The sequence below is a fragment of the Daucus carota genome, chromosome 9, assembly GCF_001625215.2.
Source record: "Daucus carota subsp. sativus chromosome 9, DH1 v3.0, whole genome shotgun sequence".
Taxonomy (NCBI): domain Eukaryota; kingdom Viridiplantae; phylum Streptophyta; class Magnoliopsida; order Apiales; family Apiaceae; genus Daucus; species Daucus carota.
In genome coordinates this window covers 27571351-27585578 of record NC_030389.2, presented here as the reverse complement: position 1 = coordinate 27585578, position 14228 = coordinate 27571351, and the positions used below count along the sequence as shown (strand labels likewise).

General features: G+C 30.8%; 1 protein-coding gene across 1 annotated transcript; it reads left to right on the top strand.

The window, feature by feature from the left end:
• Positions 1-9098: 9098 nt before the first annotated feature.
• On the top strand, positions 9099-13255 carry LOC108200326 (ABC transporter G family member 15). The gene is made up of 9 exons (XM_017368437.2): positions 9099-9447; positions 9987-10066; positions 10230-10691; positions 10905-11027; positions 11245-11376; positions 11536-11820; positions 12041-12313; positions 12396-12503; positions 12674-13255. Exons 1-9 carry the CDS (start codon positions 9204-9206, stop codon positions 13031-13033), a joined length of 2067 nt encoding a protein of 688 aa, XP_017223926.1. The 5' UTR covers positions 9099-9203; the 3' UTR covers positions 13034-13255.
• Positions 13256-14228: the final 973 nt, after the last annotated feature.

Genomic DNA, 14228 nt, shown 5'->3' with positions numbered 1-14228 from the left:
TGTAAGTACATAATAAATATAAAATTGGATAAATTTATCACTTTTTGATTGGGTTACACCCTTTTGACCACACTAATCAAAATACATTAAATTTATAGATTTTAGTATAGGTTTTAGTAGTTTATCATGTATCAATCGTCATATGAACCGATATTTAAGTGTAATTTCTCACAATAAATAAATATAAATTTTGGTTGAGGTCATTCCCAGTGACTTCTGCAACTCTATGCATCGTCCATTTGTTATCTAATTTGCAGCCATAAAATATCATATTAGTGGAAATTTGTTCAATAACTTTTGTAAAGCAGTCCTTGTAATAGAATTCTTGTTTTGACGGCAGACATGACTTACTAGTACATTATTTCTCCAAAACTTTGGTAATAACGATCCGCACTGCTAGATGATTATGTAATTTCTGTGCGAGCACAACTTTCTTGAGTTTAAGAGCCCACGTTTACATTTTTAAATATATCGTTCTTATTGGAAATTTTTTGAACGGATATATTATTGGTCAATTTTAATTAAAAAATTAAATTATTATGTTATAAGTCGATGTTCATGACAACTATCACAAGAGAGGGAAAAACTTAAATTATTGTTGCAAGTCGATTCTTGTAACAACTGCAACAGGAGAGAATAAAATAAATGGGGATAAGCCTATTTTAAATTAAGAAAAACAGAATTATATATATATATATTTTTTCCTAATATAATTTATATCTTTATAGAGTAAAGTTCAATAGAGTACACAATATATTGGAGTATTGGAGTACAAAGTTGGATAAAATGTAATCTATTCATCTAAATTTCAATTTTTTTGTTCAATAATATTCGTAAACATTTAATAACCTGCACATTATGTTCTACACAACATAAACATTGTAATCAAAAGGTAGAATAATGACTTTTATAAATTACATGACTTTATGTTCTGCAATATAACTAATAAGCAGAACAATAATGTTAATACTTGTTAAAGTTGAAGGATATTAAAGATTGATAGACAATTATGTGCAAGACAACTTATAAATGATAGATTGTATATAAATTTGTATAATCAAATATATTATTTATGATTAAACTAAAAAATTAAAACTTGTACTCCAATACTCCAATGTTTTTATGTACTCCATAGAACTTAACTCTATCTTTATAATTGAATATTTAATTGTTGGACAATCTCGAGATGAGTCACATTCGAACCTACAAGTTTATTATGTAGGGGTGATCACGGTTCGGTTTGGTTCGGATTGGAGGTAGAACCGGAACCAAATCGTACATTAGCGGTTTTTTAAAATCTCAAACCAACCCGTGACCCGCAAACCAATTAATCCGGACCAAGCGGTGCGGTTTTTGATGGTTCGGTTAAGCAGATTGATCGGTTTATGACTAAGACTTATAATCAGATGAGGATTCATGAATAATACTAGAAAATAAAGTATCATTTTCTCTCCATTTGCACAATTTTATATAGTTAAATTAAAATACAAACTTTAGTCTAATAAAATGCATAAACTTGAATCGAAATCGAAGTCGTGGATCACTGAATTGATATGACTTGTAGAGTTGTAGTTGGTATTGACAAGATAAGTAACTAAACAACAAACCAACAAGTATAAATTAAAAAATTAATATATTTATATAAAATTAATATTATATATATAATATTAAATATTTATATTGTATATATATAAATATGCGGTTCGGTTTTATAACGGGTTGGTTTAATATAAAACCGAAACCAACCCACAAACCACAGTTTTTTAAATTAGTCGAACCGAAACCGTAAACCTCATTTCAGTTTCGGTTTGGATCGGATTAACATCGGATTGGTTTATGCGGATTTTGCGGTTTAAACCGGACCGTGACCACCCTATATGCTACAATAACAAATAAAAAAACCGTAAAAATTCTTATAACGCATGGCGAAGATATAGCAAAAAATAAAAGGGAGGGGTGGGTCATATTCAATTTAAAAAAAACTTAAATTTTTATATCTATACTGTAAGTCGATCTCGTAACAACTACGAGAGTTTGATGTTAAAATAGTGATTTTTTTTTAAAACAACATGTTACTCACGATTACGATTAGATGAGGTTTTTAGGTTAGAATAATGATAGATTAATCAGAGGGATGGTAAATGCTCAAAATCAAGACTCGTTCGCGTATAAGAAAAAGTCCTAAAATCTTAAATCTTAAATCTTGAAGTGACAGAGAAATATGTCGACAAGAATTTTTAAACACGTTACAAGAATATAGATATAATTTAAGATAGAAATAGGTGAAATATCTTAAATCCGTGACAACACGAAATACTTCAAAATAATTATCTACAATCTACGTTGCGGAAAAAAATACCTCTCACTGAAAAAATTAAAATATATGATAATTAAATATTTTGTATTAATAAATTTATATAATAATTGTAATTTCAAAATTACAATAATATTAAAAAAATATAAATAAAAATTTAAAAAAAATACTAGAAGACATATTATAATAATATAATTGTTTTGTAAGAATTTGGTATAATAGAAATTCTAGATTCTTAAGATAAGAATTAATGTTTGAAGTTTTAACAAATATATACATTACATAATTATAATGTACACACACACATACATACATATAATACAATTTTATTCTACAATTATCATTATATCCATATATGTTACTCCTTCCATCCCAGCGAGTTGTATACTTTATTTTTTGACACATTTTTATAGATTTCTTTGAAGTATAATCATAATATCTTTTTGTTTTCAGAATAAAATTTTGATGTTTTTATTAACAAAAAATTTTAAAAAAAATATTATAAAACTATAATTTATAGAAATCTCAAAACACATGTCATACAGTTGACCAATAGGAAAGGAGTATTATATTACAGTAACAGTATGACACTTAGGCCTGACAATCTGACACGTAACACGCTAAAACGAAACGGCACGAAAAAAATGAATATGAGTTTTGATTTTTGATACACGAAACACGAAATTATACGAACACGAAATTACATACTCCCTCCGTCCCATTTTAATTGCTTTTGACTTTTTTACACGTATTTTAAGATATTAAAAAAATCGCATCTAAACATAGTTATTCTTTATAAAATTTATATCAAATAAAAGTTTAGAATCCAAGCTTTTATTTGATATAAGAATTGAATTTTTATATTGAGTGTAGATATTGTTTTTTTACGTCTCAATATACGTGTCAAAAAGTCAAACATCAGTTAAAATGGGACAGAGGGAGTAATAGATTTCATGTCGGACATGAGTTTTCATTTTTGGTACACGAAATATTTATACATAAATTTTATTATATATATATATATATATATATGTATATACGTTATTATACATTAAATATAGAATTGTGTTAACAAGATACATGTGTATATTTCCTATTTGGGATGTCGGTACTGTTCATAACATGAGACAAATTACTAATTTACATCTAATTTATAAAACTAAATATAGTCATGAGTGATCTTGTTAGATTCGTATTCACGAGTACTTTAATACAGTGAATTTTTATATTTAATGCTACTACGAAATGAAAGATATTAACGATCAAAAATGTGTGTTGGCAAACATGAAAAGTACAAACAAGAAAAGTATTTAAAGACGGAGGGGTACCAAACATATTCATTTTAAGAAAGGTCAAAATTAGACAGCGTGATAGGGTACAACCAATAATACAACGCATCCCAATTTAATTGGTGTCCGTATATCAAAATTTAAAAGTATATATTATATTTGTTTTTAAAATAAAATAAAATTATCTATTATATTTAATAATGTTTATTTATTTTTATAAAAATTAATATCATCCTATTAGAAATATAAGCAGAGTATATAAATAGTAGAAGATGATTTCCACAATAATGAAAGTATGTAAATTTTATCTATCATTTATATAATAAAAATAAGAATATGCAAATAATTGTATTTAAATAAAATTCATGTATCTAAATAAAAATAGAATTAAATGAGCCTGTTAAATTTTTTAATAATTTTATAGTGATCAAGCATTTAAAATTAAAGCACAATGAGTAATATTAATAAAACATTTACGCAGACCTTAATATATCACAAGGAATCCTGACTCGGAATCTTTGGGAGCGCTCAACATGTGCAGGGGCCAATTTATCTTGTAGATCCTAAGAATCTTCAAACGGCCCAACTTAAGATTCGTGTTAAATTTTATATTATTTTACATTCAAGAAGAAAAGAGCGACCAATGAAATCATGTGTTTTTTTTAATCACTTCACTAAAATCAATTTCTTAATATGAAATTTATGCGGTGCTGGGATTGCATTGTGGTCCAGTCACTTGTATACACTTCGACAATTTCGGGATATTTTAGGTAGTATATAATTTTTCATAAATTAATAATATCATGATTATTAAATTTTGATGATTTATGAAAATTATTAATTAATTAAAAATAAATATGGAAGTAGTTATAAAATTAGAATTAAAAGTATGTAATTCATATATTTATTTATCATGAATTATTAATTAATCGCGGCTTTAGTGTAAATACAAGCACATAGTATTATATAAATGTTAATATGAGTTTGAAATAATATAAAAGTTATCAAAAGATGTATGTAAATGACTATATCAAATTGGAAATACTTATTTAACATATCACTAACCTTGTCTAAATATATTTTAGATATAATGCATTTCATCTATTACGAATTTTCGAGATTGCCATCCATTTTATCAATATTTTATAAAATTTACTTCTTTTCTATTAACTTAGTCTACCAGCTCACTCATTTTTTTTTTTTTTTTTTAAGTATCCTTGGACAAGCCAAATGTTAACAATAAAGAGGGACCGGCCGATATTTACTATATATTTAGATAATTAATCCATGATTGTAAATAATGAAGTCGAAATTGATGATAATTGAAACAACTAATACATTACTTATAACGATAAAGTGAGAATTTTTGTGATGATTAAAACTTAGAAATCCCAACATTTGGATCCCTCAATATTTAGTAAAAAAAGCAAAACTCAGTAGTTAGAGGAGTAGTCGAATGAAAGGACCAGTTAGCTGAATGCTGAGTAGGTCCAAGCACCGAGTTATATTTGAAACTCCCGAGCAAGATTGAAAACCAATGATTTGGGAGCCCGGCTTCGCCTACTCCACTACTTTCGCTTGTGTGTGACATTAATAATGGATGCAGATCAAATGGTCAGTCTCCTCCACAGGGTGAGCGCTCCATTTGATGATCTGGTCGTGAGTGAAAAAGACAAAAATAAACATGACTAAAATGAAAAAAATGAAACATGATGTAACAATCATGATTGTCCCTGAATGAGAAGTAGCTGAACGTCTACTCAAACTACCTGAACCAGGATTTGTGGTAAATGATGATTTGAATGTAGAGATCATTCTTACTAGGGTCTAAGAACAGATAAAGGAGTCGGGAGATACATATATACTTCGATGTTTTAAAAAAATATATCGCTTCTTTATCATTCAAAAGAAAGCTCGTGGTGCATCCAGATCACCTTTGCCAAATGACCTACCTATGTAATCTACCAAGTTCCTATCTAGGAAAATTCTTGCTGAGTTATATATAATGGGAAACAAAATCATTACCAAGTGAACTCCGAGAACAACAAATTCAAATGATCTTTTAAGGGGCTTAATCAAAAAAAACAGTAGTAATAATTGGTGTTGTAACTCAATGAAATCTTCCTATAGTGAAAAATTTCAAAACTAACATTCGAAGTTTTTTAACCAAAAAAAAAAAAAAATTACAACAAGACTAACAGTTTTGAAATCAAAGTCGAACCAATATTTTACTTGTGGTTATCAATATTTTAAAACCAATAATATATAATTCTAATTTATGTTTAAAAACCAAGTCAAACCAAACTAAATAGTATTATATTGGTGTTTGCAACACCAATACGTGAATTATAACTCTCGACAAATATTGAAGACAACATAGATGTAACTCTGAACATATATTGAGTAATTGAAATGAGAGGCGGATACAAGCTTATTTTTAAATTTTGAAGGAAAAAAAAATTAAAATTATAAATATACCTAGAACTGAATATATTCATTCCATTCAGAGAATCTTATTCTCGAAACCAAAATACTAACTAAATTTTGGAGAACTTCTTTCTTGACGCTAGCGTCATGTATATGGTAATATTAGAGCAACTCTTATGCCAGTAATTTGACTATATTGGTCTGCGTGAAGTGGTTTAGGTGAGCTCGTTTCTGAGAATGTTGCGTTGTAATGAAAGGAATGAAAGTGGTTTGTGGTGGTCAGCCCATATGCTGCATTTTTTATATGTTATTATTTTTTTTTCTGACGCACATACTAAGATACAATATTTGTGGGAATGCTTTTGCATGTTCAAATTAACGGATATAAATAAGTAACTTATATAATAATAATAATAATGGTTTACTCATATATATAAATATTTTTCATACTCTTATTATTCATACTCTTTACTTATAATTTAGTCTTTTTTTTCTAGCAGAGGATGAATCAAAATAAAACCCTTCCTGGAAATTCTCAAAATCCAAATTTTAAATTCACCATATATATCCAAATTCTTATGTTCCAAACCCACAAAATTTTAATTAAATTTATCGACACTGAATTTTTATATAACTTTCTACATCCTTAAAATTATCAATTTTCATTTTCGTACATTCTAGATTCTCCATATCAGTTTTCATTTTGAAATTTACAATTTCAAACCCAACAAACTCTTATTGGTATCCAAAATCCTCCACATTCACAAGTGCATGATTTTGATAACACATATTTTATTAATCTAATTGATGATCGTGAAAAAAGTGAAGATGTGCGTAACCAACTGGTCAGTGAAACTGGGTTGAAGATAAATAATTAATTATATGATTAAATGTGTCAATTGATCCATCAAATCAGTATTGATCGAAAAGTTGAAGCATTTTAGAACTATATTCAACAATATTGTGATTAAGATAATCCCGATTTCATCAAGATAGTAGATGTGACTATGAGAAAAAGAGGCAACAAATAAACAAAGGTGCTCAGAAATTTGAATTGTGTTTTGACGAGTCTTAACAAATAATAAAGAGCGATATAAGCTTGGATGACATAAATGAGAATGCTCATGTACTTCATTCAACTAGATACTAAAAGAAATCTAACTTTGATAGGTACGGGGAAGAATATCGTAGACAACCAAAGTGAAGAACTTCTTTGACTATTGAAAGTTCAAAAAAAATCAAATTAAGAATTTTGGAAATTATTATCATCAGGAAATAATGGTACACCAATAGATGAGAATGTTGTTGAATTCGAGGTTCGTCTAAAAAATATCAAAACAACTGAAATGCAGGGAAAATGAAAAGTTGATAGAAGAATCTGAAGAGTACAAAGAGTTATAAGTTAGTGCAGCAAATCATCGGACATGATGAAAGTATCAAATGGAACTCGTCAAAAAAGAGTTAAAGATAAAACAAACTGAGATGGATTTACAAGCATTTTGACAAATATTAGTAAGATGACCTATATTCAATGGAAAGTTCATTTAAAATATTCCCCTTATCAAAATATTATTTATTCTTGATTGATTAAGCTGATTTAATATTGACGGAAATATATATATATATATATATATATATATAATTATTAAAGATTTAAAAATTATATCAATAATATAAATATAACGTAGTCCAAAATGAAATTTTTATATATTCAAAAATTTATAAAATAATTTTGAAATTTCGATAATCAATTCAACATGTTAAATTTTTGAAAAAAATGTACTTGAAAAAAGAAGCCGCGGGTTACTACTTACTAGTACGTTTATTCATTATTGTATATATGCAAGAGTTGAAGACCATAGGTCCATAACAATAAGAATAGCTATCACATGGTCCTAAAATTTGCACAAGCATGTAACTAAGCATAGGCCCATTTCATTTTGTATAGTACTGTGTACTGCCCCGATAGTAAGAGCATCTCCAAGAGACTCTTCATTTAGGCTCCTAACTTGAGATTTGAGGAGGGAGAACCAAAATATTGCTCTAAGAGACTCTTAAGTGGCTCTTAAATATTAAGAGCCTCTTGTTTCTCTCTCCTCTCTCCTCTAAGTTAAGAGCCACCACATGGCTCCTAATTTATTTTTTCACAATAAAAAAATCCTTCCCTCCAATCAACCTCCATCTTTCCCTCTCTTTTGTTATAGTGGAGCCCAATATATGAATAAAATATGAAATAGAGAAGAGATGTAGAGAGTATTGTTGGAGTTTACACTCGTAACTTTGTTCTAAATTACTAAGAGCCACATTTTTTATATATTATATTTAGGAGCTAACAAGGAGGCTCTTGGAGATGCTCTAATCAAATATTTTAATGCAACCGTAAGTGTTAATTGAGAGGGCCCCGGATATTAAATACGCATCCCTCCAATTCTCAACCAATCCAATCCTTGATTCCACAGCTGCCACCCATATCACAAATTTAAGCACACACTGCTCAGTCACACAAGGAAGGTGAGAGCATTAATTAAAGTTTTTCTTAATTAGTAGTATAATACTACTAAAAGAGTAAAAGTTATATATATAAAAAAAATCACACTGTACTCTCCTTTTAGGATACATTTTGTACAAGATTGATTTTAAGAGTAACTTTATGTTATTGCATGATGTTAAATATCTTCGACTCTACCGACTAATTTCGATTAATCTCTTCTGAGACGCTTCTCTATTTTTTAAAATTTGATTAATTATAATAATTATTTTAAATAATATTTTATATAATAAATTAAATTAATATATAAAATTTGATTATAATATTTTAAAAATATCCGATTTTTAATTCGATCAATTCTTCCTATTAATCTCTAATCAACGTCTATACTAATTAATGTCAGATTCTCGATTTTTACATGACAGGGATCACCAACATAACAAAGCTGATTTCAAGTCTATATTTTGTTTTTACTTCAAAAAAAAAAAGTCTATATTTTATTTTGTAATATATATGCAGTGCTAAAATTTTAATCTTAAATTAAGAAAAGTGTTAAAAGTTAGTGATTCATTAATATGGAATGCATGGGGTGTTAGAAGTCCCTCTCTGTCTGTCTGTCACACTACATTAGTCTTGCTTTATATTGACTCTCTTTCTAGTTGCAAACTTAAATTTGTGTGAGAGCATGGAAATAGAGGTGAGTAGAGGAGGTGCTGGTATGGATGTTGAACAAGGGGTGGCAAGAAATGAACAAGGAGGAGCCTATTTGGTTTGGGAAGATCTGAATGTGGTTGTTCCAAACTTTGGTAGTAATGGAGAGAGCAAAAGATTGCTTCAAGGACTTGATGGTTATGCTGAGCCTGGTAAAATCATGGCTATTATGGGTCCTTCTGGTTCCGGAAAATCCACCCTTCTTGATACCCTGGCAGGTAGTCTTATCCCTTGTTTATGTAAATTGTTGTAATCTTATGAGTGTTTGATTTTACATTAATCTTGCATCTGTTAAGAAAGTGTATTAGGGCAGATTATTGTTACTTGTATGGGGTAGAAAGATTTGAAATAAGGTTGCATATATCTTAGTATCTTGGACTGCAATTGTGCAATAGTTCTGTTTCGGTTTGGAGTACTATGCTAAAAACATATAATTCTTGAGACTGCAGGATCAAGTGAGCACCATAGCTATTAGGCACAAGACAGGGAATTATACGAAATAACTAGTAAATAGTAGTGATCAGACCGAGCATGTCATTTGGTTTTTTTTTTATGGTCTTAGTGGTTTGAGACGAAATCTGAAGCATCTATTATTTCCCATATGTTGTGAAATTCTGGAAGGAACATGGTCTACAATATAAACAAAACTGGTGGCCTTATCATTTTACAAGACACATTAATTTACTTGGGTGAATATAAATAAGAATTTACTTGCAAATATGTTTAGCAGGCTGACAATTACTGACCATTTTTACAGGTAGACTGTCAAACAATGTTGTGATGACTGGACAGATTTATGTTAATGGTGACAAGAGGAGACGGGACTATGGTGTGGTTGTAAGTCCCTCACATTTTCTTTAAGATCTCTTTATCTTGAAGCATATTAGCTGAAAATCTTTGGAATTCATATAATTTACATCTGTCATAAACTAGTTATTACATATGTTAAGTTCCAAATTTGTTACAATAGTTTACATCTCTGTCTGCATTTCATTTTTAGGCTTATGTGACACAAGAGGATGTCTTATTGGGAACTCTTACAGTTAGAGAAACTATTACTTACTCAGCTCATTTGAGACTACCTCCTACAATGACTGGTGCAGAGGTAAATGGAATTATAGAGGGGACGATTATGGAGTTGGGGCTCGAGGATTGTGCTGATACCCTTATAGGAAACTGGCAATTAAGAGGTGTAAGTGGAGGAGAGAAGAAAAGAGTTAGCATTGCTCTCGAAATTTTAGTTAGACCTCGTATCTTATTTCTTGATGAGCCCACTAGTGGCCTTGACAGCGCCTCTGCCTTCTTTGTGGTCCAAGCTCTTAAAAGTGTTGCTCGTGATGGACGAACTGTGATCTCTTCAATTCATCAGCCTAGTAGTGAAGTTTTTGCACTGTTTGATGATCTCTTTTTATTATCTGGGGGTGAAGTTTGTTACTTTGGTGAAGCAAAGATGGCTGTGAAGGTATATCTATATTAGTTTCATCAAACTATATTAAAATTATTAAATCTTATTCAAGTTTGTTCTTAAAACATATTATGCATCAATAAAGGTGGTTAATCTTATGTTCGTGGTAATTTTCAGTTCAAAAACTCTGTAAGCTGCATTTATAATTGTCAACATGTTATTTCCCTGCTGCCCGAAACTAGTTCTTTCTGATTAGTATTTTCTTTGCAGTTCTTTGAGGATTCTGGATATCCATGTCCAAGAAAAAGAAATCCCTCTGATCACTTTCTACGCTGCATAAATTCTGACTTTGATGTTGTAACAGCAACACTGAAGGGATCACAGAGAATTAATGTATGTATCCAGCACTATCTGTACTATTAATTGGTATTCTTAAAGTTTCAATTGAGAGATACAAATTTCTTCTGTCAAAGCCGCAACATAAGCAGGTTTCATTTAGAGATTGTCTCACAGCATTTTGTGTTATACCATTTAAGTATTAAACGTTGACATCTAATTTACTTGATTAATGATCATAATCTTATGACAATTACCTATGTCTTCATTTCAGGAAAGGGAAGATGTATTGGATCCGATGATGAATCAGGCAACAGCAGATATTAAAGCATTACTTGTTAAAAATTACAAAAGCTCTGAATACCGCGCAAAAACCAAAGCAAAGATATATGAGATTAAGAACTATGTAAGTTTTTTAATTTTTTTACATGTCAGTATACAATTTTTAATTTGTGATTAATGATTAAACATCTTATCTCTCACTGGTATATATATTCAACCTTTTCTTCTTTATTTTTAGATATTTCTCTTAGCTGCAGTATCTTATGTAGCTCATTTTGTGCAGCAAGGTATTGAAATTGAATCCTTCAGTGGAAGTCAAGCAGGATGGTGGAAACAACTTGTTACATTGACAAAAAGATCTTTTGTGAACATGTCTAGAGACGTAGGATATTACTGGTCAAGAATAGTCATATACATAGTTGTATCATTATGCGTAGGCACTATCTACTACGATGTTGGCACTGGTTACACTGCAATATTGGCTCGTGGAGCTTGTGGTGGCTTCATCACAGGTTTTATGACTTTCATGTCTATCGGAGGCTTCCCATCTTTTATTGAAGAAATGAAGGTAGAAAGAATTATACATCAACACTCTGAATATAAACATTATACATTTACACACTGTTAGTTGAGCACACAAGCCCGCTCTGTCTTTTGGCAAGGTTTGAACAATCAATCCTCCCGTAAATGGGATGAGGACCAGACCACTGGGGCGAGGGCCTTTGGTTTAAATGAGGATAATATGTTTCAAAGTTTTTGTAACCTTTTTCCTCTAAATTGTATAACAGGTCTTCTATAAAGAAAGGCTCAATGGATACTATGGAGTTTCTGTTTTTATACTTTCAAACTTCTTCTCTGCCTTCCCATATTTGGTTGCTGTTTCTTTTGTTACTGGGACAATATCATACTACATGGTGAAATTTGGGCATGGATTATCTCATTACGCATACTTTTGTCTGAATCTCTTTGGTTGTATTGCTGTCGTAGAAAGCTGCATGATGATCATAGCATCACTGGTTCCAAACTTCTTGATGGGTATCATAACTGGGGCAGGAGTTTTGGTATGGAAAAACAGCACTTAAACCATTTTCTAGTATTCTTGTATGTTGTCTTTTCATTCATGATAGACGACGTATTATGCAGGGCATCATGATGATGACCTCTGGATTCTTTCGCTTGCTTCCTGACCTTCCGAAGGTGGTTTGGCGGTACCCTATTTCATATATAAGCTATGGGTCATGGTCACTACAGGTACTAATTTCATTACTGCAAGTATTTGATAGCGTCTGAGGAGAAAAAATCTAATGAAAAAAATTCACTGAAAATAGTTCTAGAAAAAAATGCTTGTAATTTAAGGAAACATCAAACATCACATAACTTCTAAGAACTTGTCAGAAGGGCTTAACCTTATATGAATGCAGGGATCATACAAAAACGACATGTTGGGGCTTATGTTTGATCCTCTAGTACCCGGTGATCCACAAATATCTGGAGAAGACGTGATTACAAAAATGTATGGGCTGACACTTGATCATTCAAAATGGTGGGATTTAGTTGCTGTATATACCATTCTCGTAGCATATAGAGTCATCTTCTTTATTATCCTGAAAGCAAATGAAAGAGCAGCACCATACTTGAGGTCTTTTTACGCTAAAAGAAGTCTGTATCGACTCAACCAAAGGCCATCGTTTAAGAGAAAACCTTCCGCTATTTCTAGGAGGTTTTCTAATAATCTTCATTCGTTGTCGTCCCAAGAGGGGCTTAATTCTCCAATGGCCTAATGAAACAAGCTGCAGAACAAGTCATGGAAGCGGGACGTTTGGCCCTGTACTACTAGAAGTGAAATGATTATTTTTGTTGATAAACTTTGATGTTGTGTTGTATTTCTTCTGCTGATTTTACTCTTGCAGTATTACAGATGATATGATGAAAACTGTTACTACTGAAGTAGCAAATACAGAATCTATATTGATTATATAGTCGAAGCTAAGAAGCTTGTGATAGGAGCACGATTGGATAGCCCAGTGGTGGGTTTATCCTCTGTTGACCCGGGACACCCGGGTTCGACTCTGGCTCACCCCGAGAATTATTAGAACAGATACTAAGTTGTAAGGCATATAAGCCTGCATTGTCAAAAAAAAAAGAAGCTTGTGATAGTCGTTGATGACTTCAAAATTCAAACGGACTCTTATGACATGTTTGGAAATCCGGATTTTATAAAATTCAGTATTTGATGGATTTTGGATTTGGATTGGATTTGAAATTCAAACATTCAAATATTAGTATAAATCTGAAAATTTAAAATGACAACTCAAATCCTATAATTTAAAATGAAATGCATGTCTCCAAACAGATTCTTATATAATTTCTCAACTTCACAACTTACAACAATTGAATAAAAAACACTGCAACTAATCTCCAAAAAAAAATTCGAACTCGCTCTCTTTTTCCGAAAATAGCCAACCTAACTTGTCGGGGAAAATAAAACATAGCCCAGTATTGAACAAAACTTGGGTCCAGATCCACAGCCATCGATGACTATAGACCAGTTAACTGGCCCATAATTTTCTGACCGTCGTATGCATATCCAGCTAGACAGATTTTTCCCGTCTGGCGGTTAAAAAGCGCTAGACATCTTAAAAAAAATTGTTATAATCCTAATCGCTGTATATGCATCCAACGGTCAAAAAATCATGTGTTATTTAACATGCCCCTAGCAATCACAAGCCAAGAACCAGTACCCACAAAACTTAAGGTTCAAATTATTGTTCGCCTTTAATAAGGTTTAATAGGATTGAACACACTAGCCTCTCTTTGCCCTTGTGCGGTGGAACACAGTTTTGGTGTGCCTCAACCCTGCTCGCTCGCAGTTGTTAGTCGGCAGATAAAACAAACAGCGCTAAATCTGTGTGTGAGAAATGGATTTGTATATAAATGATGTTGGTGAAATAGCATAAATAATACTCCACTCCATAG